The 22067-nt window shown below is 44.6% G+C and overlaps 1 protein-coding gene across 2 annotated transcripts; it reads left to right on the forward strand.

The window, feature by feature from the left end:
* The first annotated feature begins 1090 nt into the window (after positions 1-1090).
* LAMP5 (lysosomal associated membrane protein family member 5) lies at positions 1091-19373 on the forward strand. 2 transcript variants are annotated; one of them, XM_060122760.1, is made up of 10 exons: positions 1091-1597; positions 1748-1848; positions 4133-4182; positions 4489-4505; positions 6649-6974; positions 7507-7679; positions 8050-8181; positions 8305-8410; positions 9769-9957; positions 18666-19373. In XM_060122760.1, exons 3-10 carry the CDS (start codon positions 4135-4137, stop codon positions 18842-18844), a joined length of 1170 nt encoding a protein of 389 aa, XP_059978743.1. In that variant the 5' UTR covers positions 1091-1597; positions 1748-1848; positions 4133-4134; the 3' UTR covers positions 18845-19373. The 2 variants fall into 2 exon arrangements, with proteins under 2 accessions (XP_059978743.1, XP_059978742.1); XM_060122759.1 differs by lacking the exon at positions 1748-1848 and having other exon boundaries at positions 1092-1597.
* Positions 19374-22067: the final 2694 nt, after the last annotated feature.

Raw genomic sequence — 22067 nt, forward strand, 5'->3', positions numbered from 1 at the left:
GGCCTGCACCCACAAATTTGCTTTTGAGTTAAAAAGTAACCATGGAGCCGCCATGGATTAAAATCCCGAGCGTTAGTGGGGTTTTTTTTTAGTGTTAGAATGCGAGATTTAGTGTTATTTGAATCTTGGATTTAATGTTATTTTTATTTCAAAGGGAATATCGGGAGGGTCCCCACAGTGTTTCTCAGGGGTGGGGCCTCCCAGAGTCCTTATCTGGTCTTGTCACCGGAGAAGAGCAGAGCCGCAGGTCCCGGCTCCGCGTCCTGCCAGCTGCGTGGCACCGCACCCCCGGGGGCGCGGGATCAGTCTCGGGAACTGGGACTTTCCGCAGAGAGGCGGCCCCTGCTTTGTCCCTGGACTCTTTCTCTCATTTGCGACCTAGAGTACAGAATAACCTCCGCTCCCGCCCCCAGCCCCAGATTGGAAAACAAAAACAAACACAACTCTAACCCTAACCTCACAGGCCTGGGCCTCCAGCAGCCCGGGGCGCCCCAAGGGGGTAGAAGACTCGTGCGTGGGAGGAGGAGAGTGTTTCGGTCCCACTTCTCCACCAGGTCAGAAGCCTCACTTAGCGATCAGGGACCCTAGCAGAAGGCCCCAGTGAGTCAGTCCACCCTGTCACCGTCCTGTCCCCGGGCCAGGACCCGCCCGGTTCCCAGGCCGCCAGCCCCGCAGGCAGAGCCGTTTCCCTCTGAGGGCGCGCCCTCTGAGCCTCTTCGGGCACCTCAGCCTCGATCTCCTCTCGGCAGAGTCTCAAAATCTTGCCCACGTCTCAGAGTGGTCCAAGGACCGCGCGCCGCGAGGATGCCCGAGCGCTCCTGGCCCTGCGGCGCAGCATCCTCCCGACTTCTGCCCTGGAAGCTGGATCTCTGGGGCCCATCGGGGGCATTTCCCTCCGATGCGGATGCCACCCTGGAGGGTTGGAAAGGAAAAGAGAAAAGAAGAGACGCGAAGCCTCTGCAACCTGGCCTCTTCCTCCTCCTCTGTGTAACACCCCACCCCGCTCAAGCCCCCCCGGCTTCCCTCTGGGCGGGGTAGGGACCCGAGAGGCGCGAGGCAGGCAGAGCGCCTGGGTCTCACCGCCCACCCTCCCCTCCCCAGCGTGGGGTTTGCCAACGCTTCCCGGCCTTGGAAGCTCCAAAGAAAGTCGCGGGGAGCCAGAGAACACTCTCTGCCAGGAACTTACTTCCTCCCTTTCTAGTCCTAATTCCCCTCGACACCAGAACACAAAAGAGCCCGGAGCTTCTGTCCAGCAGCCAAGGCCCGAACTCGCCCAACTCCAGCAACCTCGGAATTGATCCTTCTTACCCGGCTTTGGAGCCGGCTTGGACCACACCTCTGCAAGGTTCCTCTTTCACCTGCACACCGGGAGCAGCTTCGCGAACGTGCGGTGAAGTCCAACCCGGGTGCCTGGCGCCGACGTCTTTCCCTTGCTGAGGTCGCCGCGAACTCGGCGTTCGGGCCGCTGGGCGCACCGCCGCAACGCGCATCTCTTGTCTCTCGGGCAGAAGCAGACAGGTCTGGAGTCCGCAGCCCCAGCCCCGCCAAGCTCCAGACCTCGAGCAACCGGGCCCATGTGCCTCGGTGTCACCCAAAGGTAACGCCGAGGGCCGCAATCCGTGAGTCTAGATCTGTGCAGGCTTCTTGCGCGTTGGGATAGAAAGTTTTAGTAATGGAAATCCTCAGTGGTTTTTTGTTTGTTTGTTTGTTTTGGTTTTTCGATTTTGCTTTTTTTTTTTCCCCCTAGAAAGAATTGCTCAGATCACTTCCTAACTAAGGTCACCCATAGAAGTGGGGCATGCAGTCCTGGAAGGATCCTGTAGGAAAGGCATGTTAAAGACCAGAGAGGTGAAACCATTCCTCCCAGAAGTTTTTGTTAGTGGAGTAATAAAGCTAACATATTGCTTCCTAGATTCCCATGCCAGTCGTCTTTCCAATACACTGAAGACTCTTTCCTCTTTCCCTTTCTTGGTTACCAGAGCAAGTGTCTTGCAATGGTTTCAAATAAACAGCCATAGAAACATCCCAAACTTACAACATCAGAACACCCCAGGGCAACTCCGGGGCTCCAGGTCTGCACCAGCAAAGCTTCCTTCCAAGCTCAGCTGACTGGCCGCCCCACTCTCACCCTCCCCACCCCATAGCAATTAATATAAATTTCCCTTAGTTCCAACACATCTTCAGGTGAATATGCAGAAATAGAGAACTTAAAGAGTAGGTAACTGGGAATCAGGAACCCCTGTGATACACGATAAAAGAAATTTTAAAGAAGTGCATTATCTCAGAACGCAGATAGCAAACTGCTGTAAATGAGCCACAGCTTGTCTAACCTTAAGCCTACTGGGATAACTGTTAGTATTTCTTGGAGAAAAAAAACTTCTTAAAGAACTTTTTAAAATTCTCAGTTGACTCTTGTCTTTTACAGAAAAGTCCCGGGTCCCCCCTGTGTTAAGATTTTCCTCACTGCCAGGAAAGCCAAGAGGACTGATTCTACTCAGTAGCCTAAAATTTTACACATTGAAGCTAGCGGTAGCTATCATAAACTGTTTTAAAAACAGTTAACTAATTACTGGCTCAAGAGATGAAAATAATTCCTGTGCTCTTGAACCTTTCAGGAATGATCACCTGACCTCACCATCTGCTTATTCAGGTAGATTTTTAGAGAGACTTTGTCCCCTGCATTCCCTCCTATGTGAAGGCATTTATCCTAAATGAGTTCATAAAAGGACATTTTCTAAGAACTTAGCATGAAGATACATTTCCAATGAAAGGGCTATTATTCTGGTGCCTTGTCTTCTCCACTGGTTACCCTCATTGCAGAAATAGCTTGGTTTCTTTAAACTAGCTGCAGGAGAGACCAATGACAGGAAGGATGAGGGAAATTTCATCAAGGTCATGCAAGCTTAGTGCATCAGAGGGCTAAACTTAATTTTCTGATTCTTTCCACATATTCTAGGGTTTGCCAATATATGCACAAAATATTTTTATGTGTACTTATTTTTCAGTTCCTATCCCAAAAGGATTTCAAAGGTTTTCAAAGGCAGTGATTAAATTAAATGAAATAATTGTCCAGTGATTAAGTTCAGCACGGAAAATGTTTTGGTAACTAGTAATTTGGGTGTAAGGGCTGTGTGCATCTTGTCCAGTTCAGTTATCCCTCCTTCCTTTATCCATGTGTGCTTCCTTATCTGTGTGTGTGTGTGTGTGTGTGTGTGTGTGTGTGTGTGTGTGTGTGTGCTGGGTCAGAGGAGAGCATTAGTGGTGGTGGGAACAGCAGCACCAGAGTACATTTTTACATTTCACTGTAAAGTGGATTGAAACATCAACAAGCCAAATTTCAGCTGCAACAAAGCTTAGCTTTCCACTTTTGATTCTACAGGTACAAGTTAGTTGCTTGTGCAACCAAGTATAAAGAGATACACCTAATAAGTTGAATATTTAATTTTATTTAGAATGTTTTGCATATGCCATTCTTTTGCATATACCATATATGGGTAAATTACCAAATAAAGAAGTTAAATAAAGGTTATGTATAAGACACTGTGGATTTGGGAGTCTAATTTCTTCTTTATTGCAAATTGATAAATATGGAGCAATGAAGAATTACATCTTTGCACTGACTCTCCTACTTAATATATTTTTCTTCCATCTGCATTGCCCTTCTTTATCCTTTACCTTAGATCAATTTGTCCACTTCTTTAAGATCTCCTTCTCCAAGAGGCCTCCTTGGTCAATTCCACCCCACCCCGGGGTGGCTATCTTACTTTTTCTTTCCTTAAACATCTGTGCACACATTGTGCCAGGCAACCATACATCTTCATGATTCTTCTCATTTTCTTTCATCCAAACTAAAAGTTCTATACATACAGTGGGTCTTTTCTTCCACATCCATGAAACAGTAACCACTCAATGACATGCATGAGATTCATAAAGACTAATTCAATAAGTAAATACCAGAATTGAAGAGAATCCTTTGAAGGACTTAGAGGATTGAGAAGAGATTCAAAAGCCAGTGCACTTGGGTGACATTTGTATTGACTGCCGGCAGCATTGATGAAAATTGACACAGCTATCATCCACATGAGTGTACATGTTTATGGCATTTTTTCTCCTACTTTCTCTCCCACTTAAGAAATGAAGAATGGAATGGATCCTGGAAAACTTTGTTACTATGATTTAATGGTACATTTTTCTCCTTTATTATCTCTTTAGTAATTTTAAAGAACTGAAGTTTTTTTAAGGATGATTAGAAAGTATTTAATTAATGTTCGTGAAAGTTGTAGGTATAATGACCTGACTCCTATTGCAATGTAAGAATCATTACAGATAGACAAATAAGTTAATGGGTGTTTGTAAAGCTATGTTTAAGATTAAATACCCAAAGGGATTTTAAATTAATTATGCTTTGAAGATGATTCTCTGAAGAAAAGGAGTTAAAATTGCTTCCTTTTTTTTTTCTTTTGAATCATTCAATTGCTGGTCAACAAGGAGATCATTTATGTCAGGTATGGAAAGAAACCATTTTCCAAAGGAACCACTATTTGATTTGTAAATCAACTACAACAACTTAAGATTCATGACCAATGCTATGTCCCATCTAGTATTTTATTATTAAAGCAGCTAATCATCAATTAATTCAGTTGCTTTTTTAACAACTTATAATTTAAGATATCTGCAATAATGTGTCACAAGAGAAAGTGTCCTAACTGTTACAGATATCTCTTCTACTTTATAATGGTATTTGTTTATCTTTGGGTTTCCAGATTACCAAACATAGTGCAAGTAGTGGGTACTCAGTTAATGCTTATGTTCTAAATTAATTTGTCTTTTTTTAAATGCTTTTATAATCATTGGCTCACTTGGCCTAACCAGATATCCCCTGAGCTATTATCCCAGTTTCTTAGGTGAGGAACACTAAAATCTGTACAAGGTCATAAAAAATAAATAGTGACTCCTGGACTGAAATCCATTCATTTATTTCCTCATTTACTAAAGGGAGAGAGGGAAAGAGAATATATAAATGTTCCATTACCTATATCTCATTGCTTTCTAATTTTTACAGTGCTACAGGAAAATAAGTGTTTACTAACAATTGCTAACATGACAAATCATTAGGCATATATAATTTTTACAAATTCCACTGTCAACTGATAATAATTGCCTTTGTATCAATCACAATTTTGCCTCAGTGCTTCTATATATATTCAGTTATATAAAGTTATTGAGAAATGTTTGGATGAAATATCAAAATACAGAGATAAAAATAAAGATGTAAAAATATAGTATTGATTTAAACATTACTTCATAATTTGAACTGCTATTAATCTCATTATTGATATAGGAACAGGTTTGAAAAAATAATTGTATAAACACTTTGTGGCAAGCATAATGTCAGAATATTATTATACTTAAAACAGCACTCTATACATTTCAGGAATGTGAGCTAGAGACCTTAGGTGTTAGCTTGTTATTTGGTCACTGAATAAAGATTTTTTAATGAAAATCAACATATGGTATATTTTAGAGTCAAAGTATTATATAAGGAAAAATGAAAATGATCCCTATGAAGTTAAATAATGTGATTTTTCTATTTTAATTTTACTGACCATGTGACATTGAGGAAGGTCATTTAATTTCTCTGAGCCTCAATTTTGGGGTATGTACAACCACAATAAGGTATATCTTCCCTTGCCTACCTTCTAAGGTTGTAGGGAGGATCAAATTTGACAATGAACATGAAAATACTTTGCAATTTGCCCCTTATTATGACATTGTTTTATGACATTATATTGTTGATTTTTCATATAATGAAATCACCACTAAGAAGTAAAATATTTGGACATCACTACAATTGATTAGGACAGTATGCCTATTGCTGAAAGTGCTGTATTCTGATTTATGGAGCAAAATATTTAAAAATCAAGCAAGCTACTAAAAAGTGTAAATATAGGAATTAGCCCCGTAGTATTTGTTTTTTCTGTCCCACTAGATGCTGTAGAGTATTATATGTGTGCATGCGTGTGTGTGTGTGTGTATATAACTAGGACTGTCCTAAAAGATGCTACATAACCCTCACAAACTTTGGGCTCACTTACATTCCTCTTAGCAGAGTAATCACAATATAATGAGCGAGGGTAGGTGACCCCAGAGTTCAAAGTCCTCGTGCAATCAGAGAACAGAACTCACAAAAAACAAGCCCAAATAGACATACTGCATTGACTAACGGCCTCACTTGATGAGGCATCAGTTTAACTTTAAACCCTGAGCTCGTGAGAGCAGGGGAGAGAAGGCGATGTCTCCAAATGCAGGAAGCTGTTGCCATAGCATTTTCCTTCCTTATTCCTGCCTACGCCTCCTCCCCCAAAGCAGCAACAATTTGTGCTCCACCGTTTTCCTTCAGGAGGTAGAAGCATTTTCAGAAGCCAGGACTCCAGTGGTGTGATGTCTTCACCACCTAATCACTGTACTGGTAGGGATATTGAATAAGTCGGAGGGTGCTATTAAGTTTCTCAGGATAGAGTCATCTTTGCGGATGCAATTGCAGCGCAGGAAACAGACTCAGGGAGAATTTTAGCCTTCCCAAATTTCATTGGAGCTCTGCACAAGCCCAGCCACAATCACTCCAGCAATATAACCGAATCCTTTCAGCACTCGCAGCCGTGGACAGCTCCCTCGCCACGCGGTCCTTTCCTCTGCAGTGAGCACATTAGCGTTCACCCTGCCCGGGTCGGTGCGGTACTCCATCCACACCAAGTCCGCCAGTGCGTACGGAACGCGTGCTCCCTCCCTCCTCCCTCTCGGTGCCCCCGCCCCTCGCTCACTCAGGCTCACTCCAGCGGCGACTTTGAGGGATTCCCTCTCGGGCGGCCTCTGCAGCAGCACCACTGGCCTTATTCGCTGCTCCGCGAGGATGGATCTCCGAGGAAGAGCCGTTCTCGGCATGAATAGACTTCGAGTTCTTCTGATGCTCTTCCGTGAGTAGCGTTTCGGCAACCGCCAGAGCAGGGTGCACTCTTTGCAGAGAATAGAACTGGCACAGTAAAGCCATTAGCTTAAGGTCAAAACGTGGCCCTAATGTTTGGCGGGTTTGTTCTTTTCTGGGGGGAGGAGGGGAGGACCTTCCCATCAGTGGCAGGGAATTCCCCAGAGAGCCACACACTTGTACGCCAATCCCAGACACGATGCTGCACAGGCCTGCTTCGTGGGCTCAGAGCACTGGCGAGAAAGCTTTGGTTTAAAAGCCTAAGATGAAGAAAAAGGCCAGTCGGATTACAAATTAATAAGGCTTTAAATGTTTTTTAATTTTATTTTTATTATAAATTAACAGCAACGAAGTCGAATTTGTTGGCGCTAGGTCAGCGAAACGGCTCTCAGAGCGCCCTGCAGCCGGCAAGGAACTTGGGCAGCCCAAAGCCCGCAGACCTCCTTGTCTCTCCACCCCTGTGCCCGAGACGCGTGGGCTCGCTGAGCCCCTAACCGATAGGATTTTTTGTTTGTTTTCTGCAGATACAATGGCTCGAATCATGGCAGAACAAGAAGTGGAGAATCTCTCAGGCCTCTCCACTAACCCTGAAAAAGATATATTTGTGGTGCGGGAAAATGGGACGACGTGTCTCATGGCAGAGTTTGCAGCCAAATTTATTGTCCCTTATGATGTGTGGGCCAGCAATTATGTAGATGTAAGGCACTTTTTCCCTCGCAGCTTGCTCCTAGGGCTCCAGGGACGAAGGGCACCTTCCCTCAAGACCCTGTGAAGACCTGGGTCACCCGTCTTCCCCCCTACACCCTGCAGGCTGCTCCCAAATGCTGCATGGGGGTTCCGGCTTGTAATGCCTTCTGCTCGCCCCGCCTGCTTTGAAAGTAAATCCCTCTCTCTGCTTCCTTAACGGCCGGGTCTGCACGCAAAGCATCTAACCGCATGTTCCTGGACCTGGGAGCGCGCGCGCAAAGGAGTGCCCAGGCGTGCGACCCGGAGTTTGGACGCGCTGCCCTTTACAGCCCCCACTGGGGCTCGCGCGCTGAGGGGGTGCGGGGCGTCTGTGTTCCCAGCTAATCACGGAACAGGCTGATATCTCACTGACCCGGGGAGCTGAGGTGAAGGGCCACTGTGGCCACAACGAGTCGGAGCTGCAGGTGTTCTGGGTGGATCGCGCGTACGCGCTCAAAATGCTGTTTGTAAAGGTAAGTGCTAGTGGGGCGCTCAGAGGGGTTGCAGACTCCGGGTGGGTGTGGGTAGGGGCCGCCCCTCCGTTTCCCTACCCAGATCTGCTCGGGCGGTTAACACGCGCCTGCCCCGCTCGGCAGGAAAGTCACAACACATCCAAGGGACCCGAGGCGACGTGGAGGCTGAGCAAGGTCCAGTTTGTCTATGACTCCTCGGAGAAGACCCATTTTAAAGACGCAGTCAGTGGTGAGTAGAGACCAGGAGGGCTGGGAAAGGAGCCCGGGCAAGCGCAGACACTGCAGGGATCTCAGGCTTGGAGGCCGAATTCCTCAGGGTCAGGGCCTTGCGCTCCCAGGCCAAGGTAGCCCTGGACTTGCTCTCCAAGGTGGAGGAAGCAAGCGGGAGCGCCGGTGGGTCCTCTGGCCTTCAGGCCCTGTAGATGCGCAAGAAACCCAGGGCCTGAGGCCCAGCCTGTCACCCATCACCTGATCCTGGATGAGATGTCTCTTGAGGGACTGTCTTCCTGTGGCTGCTTCAGGATGGCTTTCTTATGATTTGTCCTTTAAAGAAGCATGGAGAAGGACAAAGCTGTATTTTTATTTTCTTCTGCACCCTGGTGTTTATTCTTACGTGCTAAAACTTCAAGGGGGACAGTATGACTTTCATTTTGGGTCAGAATCTGATGTCCTTCAGATCTTTTGGCGCATTGCTCAGGCCTCACCGCAATCTTCAGTCATCCACTGCGGCCACCCCAGAGTGGATTCTGAACCATGTCCTTATTTATCAGCTTTTCATGCCCATCACTACAACAACTACCCAGATCCTCCAAAAATATTGTGGCAAGGGATCTCTAGGCTCCAAATAACAATGCTGGGATCTGCAGGCACCATCAAAGACCACATTTAAATGTATGTATTTATTTTGTAAATTGTCTGATCTACTCATAATGAAGCCTTTCATCACCTGGGCACCTGAGTTGGGAAAAGATTTTTACTGAACATGTATAAGAATACATATGTCATCTTTTCCGTTTCACCCCTTATCATCGCAGTAAAAAGGGCAATTTTGTCTCTTCATCAAAATTCATATTCAAACGTTTCACACAGTTAAATTAGACCAAAAAAAGGAAAAAAAAAAAAACCTTAATCCAGAAAAGGAGGAAAAGGGGTGAGGCAGGCTTCCAAAGAATATGTATGCGTACAAGGGCATCTGCTCAGAGTACTAGCAGCAGCCATGCTTTGCTGAGGAAGATATTTTATTTTCTGCAGGCCAGTGCGAGGTGTAGGATACCAAGTCACTGTTCGTTGTGGATCTTTGGAATCTCTGTTGTGAGGTCTTATATAGTAAAAAGGGTTGGGGTTTTAGGTATCACTTTATTCTTCCAAAAGGAAATTCCAAATTAATATTTAAGAAATCCATGCTCATGAAAGAATGGGTGCATTCACATTTGCATAGCCCCAGCCGGGCAAGGCAACAGGGCATGTCAGCAGAGGATCAGAGGGGGGGTCTGGGCTAAGAGGCAAAGGTCAACTATCTGGATCACCATAATGAGAGTTCTGCCAGCCCTATAGGGGCCTAACCATTGCTCTGGGCCTTCCCTGCAGCCGGGAAGCACACAGCCAACTCGCATCATGTCTCTGCCTTGGTCACCCCAGCTGGAAAGTCCTATGAATGTCAAGCTCAGCAGACCATTTCACTAGCCTCCAGTGATCCGCAGAAGACAGTCACCATGATCCTGTCTGCGGTCCACATCCAGCCCTTTGACATCATCTCTGATTTTGTCTTCAGTGAAGGTAGGTCGGTGGGGAGGCAGAAGGAGAGGGAGAGGAAGGAAGCAAAGGCTGACCTAAAGATGGATGTGAAAGGCAACCTGCCAGGGTACCAGGCTGTTACCATGTGGACTTTCTCTAGGATATCATGGCACTGCCTCCCTCTATAATATTTTTCAAAGACTAAAGGCAACAACTGAATTGTATCAACTACAATGGCTTTCTCTTTCATCTTCCCTCTCTCTCTTCCTCCTTCACTTCCTTCTTTTCCTCTCTCTTTCTCTCCCTTCTTTTTCTCTGTTTTCTTCCTTCCTCCCTCCCTTCCTTTTTTCCCTTATTTTTTCATCTTTCCTTTCCTCCCCTCCTTTGCCAAAAAAGGAAAGTGGATAGAGAGAAAGATAAGAAAGTCAGCTGAAAAAAATATATAATTTTGATGCAAGTTTCCCAAGGAAAAGGCAGCTAAAAATCCCAAGCAGCTATTGAGAGAGCCATGGATTGGAGAAAGGCCTTTGCTTGTGTGGGCCACAGTTTCACCATGGTCTCTAGACACTTCCAGCCCTAGGTTCTACCACTGTGAGTCTAAGTTTTTGTGTGACCAGAATGCAATAGAGGTGTGTGTGTGTGTGTGTGTGTGTGTGTGTGTACAGGTTACAGAGAGAGACTCATGGAGACCTGCCTCTGTCCAGCTCTCACCTTTGTGTGGAGGGACACCCATGAGTTTCCAAGGAGGCAAGGCCCCTGATCTGCTCCCTCTGGGGCATGCAAGAAGGCTTCTTCGCAGTCTATGCAAGCCCTGGAAGGGGGTCAGGCAGGATCCAGCTGGAGCAGGTTCAGGGCGTCCATATCTTCCTGGTTCTCTGCATCCCAGAAGAAGGGCAGGAGAGAAGCTCACATTCTGCAATTTGTCCAAATCTAGCAACAATTTACTCTGGGCAAGTGGAGTAAGTGAATTCTCCCATTCATTTTTTTTCTCTCTCTCTGTTGTCTGGAGGAGGTTGTTAAAGGCAGTTTGATATTCTCATTTATTCCTTGTGGTTAAGAAATGGGGAGAGATTCTGACTGCTTTATTGATGCCTACCTTTGGGCTGGCAGTCCCCAGGTGAATACAACCATTCGAATGTGTAGGATATTAGGGAATGCCCACCTGGGTCACACACAAATCATTAAATCAGTCCCAAGGAGTCCAGCTTTCATTAAATGCCCCGCGCATTCAAAGTATACGGAATAGAATCCCTCCCCCCATGATTTATTCAGAAGGCATTAAGGAATTCCTAAGTTAAACTGTCCTAAAGAGAAAGGCCTCCTTCTTATTCATCTTTATATTTTTAGCAACAAGTACAGTGCTTGGCACATTGCAGATGCCCTGTTAACTTTGGCTGAATTGATATTCCGAAGCTGTGGGCTCAATTAATAGAGACTTGCAAATGCGTCAAAGCCAGGCAAATCAGAATTTAATACATTTAGTACAGCAGTGCCATGCCTACCTGTTATGGCTCTTACCTGTATGGGCTATTCCATCTTAATGTGTTTTCTACAAAATTGAAACTAAACTAAACGCCAAGATCTTAATACTAAAAAATACTGTGGATTATGAAAGTATTTATAAAATGTAAGTGTCTTTCTTAAACTGAAAATATTAAATGTAATTAAAAGTAAGTGGACTTATGATTATGGATGGCCCAGAATTCATTTTGAAAATATTGAATCACATACTTCTGAGTTTGTATAGGTACTTTCAGTAGTCTCTAGTTACTCTTTGTGTTTCTCTGGTCAATGGTTTTTAGACACTTCTTCATTTCTTGGTACTACTGGTGCTATAATTGCTGCTTTTACTAGTTCCTTATCACAATCTCACCCTAACCCTCTCTGGGTTATTTCTAAGTTGCTGCTTATAGTCATTTATGAATGGAGAAATCAGATCTCATAGATGTCAGAATTGTGTACAAAATAAGAGTAAATGAGTACTGAATAAGGACCAGAGCTGTTTTCCTAAAAATCAGTGATATTCTTGGCATAGATTTAATGACGTTTTTGTATAAAAAGCAGTTCTTATCCACTTCCAGGGCTTAAATAGATAGATTTAGACAGTTTGTAAGCATGTATAACTTCCTAAATGCAGATATATTAAGCACAAGCAAATTGCACTTGTCTCACCCAGGCTTTTCTGGGGAATAATTAGGGTGTTGCCTCCTGTATGGTGCCCTGGGGCTCAAGCCTTGACACTCCTGGGAGGAGGCAAGCCTTATTCAGGATCTCTCACTGAATTAATGTGCCTTTGTGTGGCAGGGCTCCTTTTGTTCCTGGTTCCTCCTGTCTGTGCCTCTCAGCACCTGTCCCCAGCGTGTTTCGTAAGAGATCATTTTATTTGATTTGGTGGAATCTGAACTATTCCTTTTGGAGTGCCTTTTCGGAACCTGGCACTTGGACCCCACTCCCCAGAATAGAAGGAGGCTCTGATGTGTTGCTAATGCCTGTGTGGGTGAGTGAAGCCTGCCTGCGTGGCGGTGGGGAGGGCACCTGGTCATATGTCTGACGCCCACTGCAGGACTGTGTGCATGCGTTCTGTCGTGTGCAAGCAGGACATGCAGCATAAGGGCTTCCAATGAAGAGCCTATTCCCTGTGTAAGGGGGTCATGCCTGGCAGTCTGCAGTCTCCCACCTGCCTCCTTCACAGATTCTGAGAAAAGCAAGGAAGGGTCAGTGAAATGGGTTAGCGGACACTCATAGAGGCTGAGAGCAGCCCAGATGGGGATGACATCTTTATCACACAAATCCCTTTAGACCGTTGAGCTTGGCTACTATGCTGATCCCCAATGAAAGTAGCTCAGAGGCTCCAGGTCACTGTGCACAGCTCTGGTGGTCTTGTTAACATGCCAAGTCAAGTCTGGTTCCGTAGTTCTGGGGGCGGGACCCAAGAGACTCCATTCCTAGCAAGCTCCTTGCTGATACTGCTGGCCATGGCAAACTGTCGGTAGGGGGATTTGAGGGATTTTGAGCTGATTAAGGAATATGATATGACCATGAGAGGCAGAAACACACAAGCTTCATTGGATGGCACTTGGGCAGGTTGTGTAAGGAAAGCCCCTCACAGCATGGGACCGTCCAGAAGAAGGCTTACAGCACCCTGGGGACCACTATCCCAAAGGAAAGGAGGATAAGGGATGTCCTGGCAGGGAGAGGGGTGTCAGGAGGGGGCTATGGATCTAGGTGATGTCACTTAGCAGCACGGGGAGGAGTCTTTGGGTCAGAGAGCTCGGGGGGCAGCAGAAGCTTAGGGCCTTATCTATCCTATCAGTGGGTAACAGCTGTTGGGTGAGATTTGTATGCAAAGCAGACAGGCCCTAAATGGCTAAATGTGTCTGTTTGGGCTTTTTTTTTTTTTAAATAATTGGATGTGGGTCTCAGCCTGCAGTGAAAATATAAACCACCGAGGGGCCAATCCACGGAGGCCAGCTTATTTCTATAACAGGTACACTTGGTGTGGCAACTCTCAGCCTGCAGTTCAAGGCAGCCCATGTGTCTCAGCTGGTGTTGGGTAACTTGTCCTTCCACAATTCATTCCTGGTAGTGAGTCCCTTTGAGGCCCCAGGAGAACTCTGACTGTGCTAGCATGGAGGATGAATCACTGGGAGGGAACAGATCAGCCTGAGTATTTTAATGGCTTGAATTAAAGGCGACTCTCACGCATAAAGACAGAAGAAACGTAATAGAACACGAAGGTGCCTCTGTGCCCCTTTGTTAAACACTCAGGTTTAATGGGCATTTAAGTCGCCACATATAGACTGGGCCCGTCTTAATTCTCAAGGGGGGAAACAAACAAATAAAGAGACCTGTGAAGAAGGTACTGAGATCCCTGTTTACAGTGGAGAAGCTGAGGCTTAGGGGTAAAGTTACTGGCCAAGACTGTGCTCCTTGTGGCTGCCAGGGCTGGGACAGGAACCTGTCTTTGGGTATCAGATCCTGTGCTCTTAGCCTCTCCAACCTCAGCTGCTGCAGCTGAGCAACTGTACCAGACATGTGAATGCAGGGGGCCATCTTCAGAAAGGTTGTCGGGTGCTCTGAATTCATGAGCTTATCATTGTCTCTAACAGTGTATTTGGGAGACACCACCTGATCTGTATTTTACCCAGATCTATAGGACAAATGACTGTGCTTTAGTGGAAATGAATGTACATCACCCCCAGTTGAGCGCCCCAAGACTGGCTGCCATGCTGCAAACCAGGGCATGGTGTCCGATGCTGATCCAGAGTGCTGTGTGCACCTGTGGTTTGCGTGGCACCTCTCAGACAAGAAACATGCCACCTGAGCAGGTGCTCCTTCTCAGAGCCTCCTGGGGAAGCAGCCAGAGGGAGACAATCCTGTTATTAACACCACAGAGAACTGTGTCGAGGCTGGAACACAGAGGCCTAGCGCAGGGCCACATAGCCAGCCAGTCGTAGCGTTCTGTGTTCTTGCTACTGCTCTGGAGCCTAGTGTTTTAGGTTGGGTTCCCCAAGAAGCACATCCTCTATAAGTATGTAAGGGCAAGTAATTTATTTAGGTGGTTCTAGAAGGCACTGCTAGTGGAGTGGGGAAGTGAGGTGGGAAGGCAAGGAAGCTAGTACAGGTGCATAAGTGAGCAGGTTACCACTGTGGGCACTGCAGCTCACACTGCTGGAACTTCTGGGAAAGAGTATGGTACCCACCTGAGTTACCCTCCAACTCCCATCTGCCACTCATGGCTGCTGGGGTGGGGAAGGGGGGCGTTGACTCTCCAGGATGTCTAACCTGCCTTGTAGTCAAAGTCTATTGGAATGGGTGGGAATGGTGTATACCAAGGTCATAGGACCCTGTTGGTGTCTGTACAACTGTACACCCAGTACTGGGATATAGGAACTTTCCCTGCCCTGGTGGAGCTTACAGGCTAGTGGGAAAGAGTTTATACAGCTCTTCCTTGTGTACAGGGATGCTCCTGGCACACACTGGAATCAATCAGTAATTGTTTTCTTATTTACTGTTGTGCTTACATCTTGGTGAGAGTATCTGCTTGTCTCCAGCCAAAGATCTCCAAAGCCCACTCATCTTAACATCTTCTCAGTACACAAAACACATTTTGCTGAGGTTACAGGAGTCCCGAGCCAGTCCAGAGAAGATATGGAAAGAGGGGCAAACCCCTCCCTCCAGTTGCCCTATCAGACAGCAGAGGGAAACACGGCCAGCAAAAGTCTTGCCCACCTTCTCCAACAAGAAAAGTCTGTGGCGCTAGCAGAGCTGGAGAAAGCAACCAGCTTGCCTCCTGGTCCGTGGCCCATCTCAATGCTGTTCATTTGGAGCTGCTTTTCATTAAGAGCTTTTACAGTTTGTTTGCCTCAGGGAGTAAATACAACTTTAAAATGCTGTGGTCATCAAACAAAACAAAATAAAACGCACGTCTAGAAAACAGAACCTAAGATGATTCAGGATTGAATTGGGCACACCAGGTTTATGGTTGAGGGGACTTGAACTGGCAGCTGGCAGTTACACAATTTTGTCTGATCTGTCTTCATCTGGTTCTTTGCAATGACTGGGATGGTTGTTGCTTTTTCCAATCATGGGCCATCCACCCTGGGCCTCTGTTTTGTGTTCTCTAGAACTGTAAGTCCAGCCAGGGCAGAGGTGTGAGGGACCCCAAGACCTGTGGAGATGAACAGGGAGTCAGGGGTCTCCGAGCACCCAAAGCCAGATGCTGAGCTGGGCTCAAGGGATGCTCTTCTCCCAGACAGAGATCGAGGCCAGCTGTCCTTGCTCTATAATCTGTGGGTTGTATAATCAGTTCATTGCACAGGATCATAACCCTGGAGTGCATAGTGTTTGTGTATAGAATTCAAGGGGTCTGTACATTTCAATAGGAAACATTTACATCTTTATTTTCTTTAATTTCTAATTAATGTTTAACATTTCCTTCAATTATAAATAAAGGTAACAACCCACAGTAGTATTAATCATACCTATGACTTTGCCACCAATATAAATAATAGTCTTGTTCTTCCCACATGTTTGTGCAGATCTTGCAAAGTAACAGTTATGCTTCTCCCTACTTTGCAATCACAGCCAGTATACCTGTGTACTAATAAATATATATATAACTGTCCCTCATATTATTTTAAAATATTTTAATAGATGAACTTCAGTGTAGTTTCTTTGTAATCTTATGTGTTTTATTTTTATGCAATCATAAGTATTCTGAGAAGGGGTATAGTTTCATCACACTGACACTAAAAAGATTATAACCTCTGCTTTAGTGGGTCATGACCAGCACTGTTTTAAATGAAAGAGAATAGTACAGAGGATAAATTATTAGCGGCACAAAGTAAGGAAAACCATTGTTTTATAACACTGTGGTTTTAGTTATGTATGTATACGTATGTTCTGGGTTGTAATGTAAAATACTGTTTTTCCTGGGGGTCAAAGGCAGAGTTTGAAGACAGTGGCTTAAGCCTGAGAGGGGAATGCGTGGCTTTTTTTTATGGGTTCACAATCTCTCACCTAAAACCCTTGGGGTTAGATGTTTTTCAGAATTCAGAATAATTTTGGACTTTAGGAAGATAATACAGTGCATTGTCCATATATTATATAAGACCCAGAAGACTCAGGGAAGCTCCTGTAATCAAACAGATTAATGAATCTGTTTCCTGCAGTGAAACACATGAATCTTCATGCTAAGGAGGAGAAATGAGAATCAGAGCAGCGTTTTTGCTGCCACATGAATGATACAAAGTACTTGTGGTTTCTAGAGCTTTGTGGATTTTGGAATGGTGGGTAAGGGAAAGAGAACTCAGGAATTCCCCTTTCTTTGACCACTTAATGAATGGGGATGGGTGGGGAAGGGGATTCAGTATTTTTCATGATAATTTTTGACATCCCCTTATTTTCTCATAATTACTTTTGACTTCTTGTCCATAGTTTAATACTCCCTTTATATTCTTCTCCGGTGATGTGTTTAATTCAGGTTTTCTCCTAAGGCAACAAAACAATTTTTAAAGAAATAAACTCCACAATGGGAGAGGCCACAACAGTGAGAGGCCCACGTACCACAAAATTAAAAAAAAAAAGAAAGAAACTATAATAATATTTTGACCATAATTTTTTTGCCAAAATACACCATGCTTTTCTCCTCTATCTTCTTTTTTTTTTTAAAACATCTTTATTGGAGTATAATTGCTTTACAATGGTATGTTAGTTTCAGCTTCACAACAAAATGAATCAGTTATATATATACATATGTTCCCATACCTCTTCCCGCTTGCGTCTCCCTCCCTCCCACCCTCCCTATCCCACCCCTCCAGGCGGTCACAAAGCACTGAGCTGATCTCCCTGTGCTATGCGGCTGCTTCCCACTAGCTATCTACCTTACGTTTGGTAGTGTATATATGTCCATGCCTCTTTATCGCTTTGTCACCGTTTACCCTTCCCCCTCCCCATAGCCTCAAGTCCATTCTCTAGTAAGTCTGTGTCTTTATTCCTGTTTCACCCCTAGGTTTTTCATGACCTTTTTTTTTTTTTCTTAAATCCTCTATCTTCTTTAAAGGATGGTGTATTAGATGATTTTCCCCATAACTATACCAAAGTTATTATCCATTTAAAGCTAATACTTTTGGCACCACAATTCTGATACCAGTTCTGATGTGTGTGGTGTAAATCCATCAAACTCTACACTTTCTTTTTAAAATGGTGGTATAATTTACATATATCAAAATGCACAAATCTGAAGTGTTAACTCAGTATGTTTTTACCTATACTTGCAGTCACATAACCCTCACCTAAATCAACATTCAGAACATTTCCATCACACCTGAAGTCCTCTTGTGTCCTGTTCTGCAAGACACACTGTTCCCTACTTCTCTGACTTCAATCACCATAGACTTAGTTTTGCCTGCCCTTGAACTTCATGTAAATGGAGTCATACAACATGTACTCTTTTGTGTCTGACAGTTTTCACTCAACATAATATTTTTGAGATGCATCCATTTTGTTACGTGGAGCCATAGTTCATTCCTTTGTACTGTTGATTAATAGTCCATTGTATGAATATACCACAGTTTATTTATCCATTCTACTCTGATGGACATTTTGGTTGTTTCTGGTTTTAAGCTGTTATGAATAAAGCTCCTTTGAACATTTATGTTCAAGTCTTTTTGTGTCCATATGTTTTCATTGTTCTTGGGTAAATTCCTAGGAGTGGAATGCTGGGTTATAAGGTAGGTGTATGTTTATCCTTACCTTACTACAAAATGATTGTACCATTTCCCACCAATGGTGGACAAGAGCTCCAATTGCTCTGTATCATTGACAACACCTGGTAATTTCAGATTTTCTAAAAGGTGTATTTTGTCTGCGATTCTATGTACATTATAGACGAGTAAAAAGTTTAAAAAATTAAATAAACAATAAAAATTATGGTGGTTGTGCCTAATGCCCAAACTCTGAAAATTTGCATAAATCATTTGGAAGCTTTATTGACATTGGCTTGGAATCCAATAATCTGAATATTGCCCTATTTAACTGATGTATTTTTATTTTACACTATGCAGAAATTTTAAGGAATTGGGCCTTAAGTTTGGTTGGGAAGTATTGTTTCTGAAAAAGAAAATATCTCTGAAGTTTCCTTGAGAAATCTTCTCACCTCTATCTGCCTTTTAGTTTTCTTGAGCAGACTTATGATTCAGAATATTTTGGCAGGAGCTCATTGCTTTTCTTCTTCTTTCCCATTTCAGAGCATAAATGCCCAGTGGATGAGCGGGAACAGTTGGAGGAAACCTTGCCCCTGATATTGGGGCTCATCTTGGGCCTCGTCATTGTGGTAACGCTGGTGATTTACCATCTCCACCACAAAATGACTGCCAACCAGGTCCAGATCCCTAGGGACCGATCCCAATATAAGCACATGGGCTAGAAACTATTAGGCAGACAGACCCCAGCCCCCCTCCACTGGCTGGATCAGGAGTGGAAGGAAGGGGTCAGCCAGCTTTTACACTCATCGTGGCTTGGCTTTGACTCTCCAAGCAGCAACTCATAAAACTCGGAAAGGTATCTGACTCTGAAGTTTAGGGATCGAAACCACACTTCGTTTGGAAAGACACCCCTTAAGGTTCAAGAAGAATATTGGAGGCTTTGCTCCCTTGAACACAGATGGCTTACCCTATACCGTTGTCAACGTACACAAAATACAGCCTCATGCTCCCTGCAGCAAGACCCCTGAAAGTGACCCATGCTTCTGGCTGGCGTTCTGCATGTCTAGTGATTGTCTTGGGAATGTTTCACTGCTACCTGCACCCAGTGAATTCACAGCACAAGAACCTGTTTAATGTAACTATGCAGAGTTGTTTGGACTTCATAGTGTATCAGGTCCAAGTAAGGGGACCTGAAGAATCAATCCATGTGAGTTTGTTTTTCAAAATGAATTAAAACACACTACTGTCTAACATTTGAATGCTTTCTTGAAACAAGAAAACAGACTAAAATGGTTTCTGGGGCACCCAGAGGAGAGAGGGGAATGATGAAGATGGGATTTCATTTCTGCAAGAGGAAAAGCAAAGAAAGAGCAAGGAAACAATGGGGGAGGGGGAGGGAGTTGGCTTTTCCAGGTGAAAACACGTGGATTTATTTTGGCAAATATAAGTAGCTTTAATAATGGTGCCTCTTGAACGATTGGTCTAATGTAGCTTCTGGTGCTTCTTGGTCTTGAGTCTGGCATTTCACTTTGGATTAAAAAGCTGGACTGAACATGGTAGCTTAGGTTGGGTTTTATTTGTGATAAAATGTAATTTACTGAAATTCCCTAGAGAAATGTACATAGTTTGGATTTCACTCACTTTCTACATAATCATTTTTCAGAAGATCTGAGCAGGGGTAGGGGGAATCCTTTTCTTTGGTGTTAGGGTGGGAATCCCCCTACCCCTGTAAAGTCATCACCACGTGAGAGCAAGCGCATGAGTTATCTCCCCAAGTCTTCAATTGTTGGCGGTAGCACATCCTTAGAAGTTCATTATACCAGCAAATCTTGATAAGTATCAGCCAGTTGCTCTCCTATTATCCATTTGTTTGCTGCTCCGGCAACCTCAGTCTTTCCCTGCATGACTTCTTCTCAGTGCCTGCCTGGTCAGTGAGGAACAAGCCCTGATTCCTCCTGAAAGTTGCCTGTTGCACAAGAAAAAAGAGACGCTTTTTTTTTTTTTCTTTTTTTTTTTAGCGGTACGCGGGCCTCTCACTGCTGTGGCCTCTCCCGTTGCGGAGCACAGGCTCCGGACGCGCAGGCTCAGCGGCCATGGCTCACGGGCCCAGCCGCTCCGCGGCATGTGGGATCTTCCCAGACCGGGGCACGAACCCGTGTCCCTTGCATCGGCAGGCGGACCCTCAACCACTGCGCCACCAGGGAAGCCCAAGAGACACCTTTGGTGCCAGCGGAGGCAAACAACCCCCACCCCACCCACGTGTCCTCCACCCTTCGTCATCTGTGATCATCTCACCCCCACGACCCAAACATGACAAGCCCTTTCCCTTTTAGCATCTCATGTATTTTTAGGAAACTTCCTACTTATCTGGAACCATCCAAGGATCTGGGGAGAAACAGACACTTAGGTGTATCCACTTTCGAAAACATTTTTAGGCTTTCTGAGTCGTACTTCTGAAAACTCCATCTTTACTTAATTTAATCTACTTTTACAAAAGTAAATTTGTATTTTTTAAAAATTTTGCTTTCACAAGACAGGACTCATTACTATTTTTGGAATTGTCATTCATTCATTCAACAAACAGTTTTTGAGCACCTACTGAGTGCTGGGTGTACAGTAGTAAACGACACCTGGGAGTCTATAGGGCGAGAACAGATAAGAAAACACACACGCATACATGCGTGTATACACACACACACACACACACACACACACACACGTCATTCTAAACAGAACAAAGTGCCCTAGCGCTTTACAAAGTGTTGCCATATGGCTACGTCCCTGTGTCTAAGCTAATTAAATCTTTCTAGAATCCAAATTTCTTAATTCTCAAAATTAAGAGTGATTTTTTTTCCACCTGTGATAGGCAGTACATATAAAACTCCTTATTACTATGTCTGTTATTATTACTATTAATCACAGCATCTTTATTTAGCAGTCCTAAAATTAGGTCTCAAGTTCAGCCTAATTTCTATGAACCTTGCCTTATTTTTCTTAGCCCTTTTTAATCTTCATCATCAACTAAGCAGAATAAAAGGGGGCCTCCTGATGAGGGCAGGGCCAGTGGTCTATGGGTGGACAAAGCAAGGTGTCCAGAGGGATGACTCATGTTCATTGCCATTGTCCTGCATTTCACAGAGGCTCCTGCAGCAGGAACAAGCTGTGGGGTGGCTCGTCTATTTGCATTGTTTCCTGAGCTCAGATACGGGAAAGAAAACAAACAGATAATCCACAGATGCTCAATTACCCCTTTAACTGTCATTTTTCTTTTTTACTGGAGTTTTAAACACAAACGCCTCTGGGCACAAAAGGATGTTGTGTCTGGTTGCTGGCCTGGAAAAGCCAGGCTGGATGAACCATATGCATGTTTCTTTCGGGGAAGGAGGAGTTTGACTTCAATTCTGAGAGTGGTTCTTTGCAGGGTTCCCCCATTTTCGGCAAATAGCTCCCAGTGAAGCTGCCTCAGAGAACAGGGAAGACTGTTCTCCACCCCAAGAAAGCCCTCTAAACTATAACCACTCTTTTCTCACCAATTCTAATGTTTCCATTAACAAAGACTTGTCAAAGCCACATGGATGGGGGAGACAACAGAGATATGAGAATGGAGAAGTGGGAGGAAGATGGAAGGAATGACCTGCAGCATCTGGTGGAGGTAGCAGGCAGTGCATACACTGGGGTTGTTTACAGGGGAGGGTAGTCCAAACCAGCACTGGGCACAGACACCTCCCTGGAACAAACACCCAAGCAACCTGAACCAGACAGACACAACTTTCAATGTGTGTCTCAAAGTGCAGTTTGCAAGCAGCCTGTATCAGAATCATCTCAGGGGGGTCGTTGAAAAATGTCAGTTCTAGGGCATCAACCCAGTGATTGAGAATCTCTATGGTGAGACCCTAGAATTGGTATTCTGACTACTTGCTCTCTCCAGATAATTCTGATTTAGTA

Source organism: Lagenorhynchus albirostris, chromosome 15 (genome assembly GCF_949774975.1).
Source record: "Lagenorhynchus albirostris chromosome 15, mLagAlb1.1, whole genome shotgun sequence".
Classification (NCBI taxonomy): Eukaryota; Metazoa; Chordata; class Mammalia; order Artiodactyla; family Delphinidae; genus Lagenorhynchus; species Lagenorhynchus albirostris.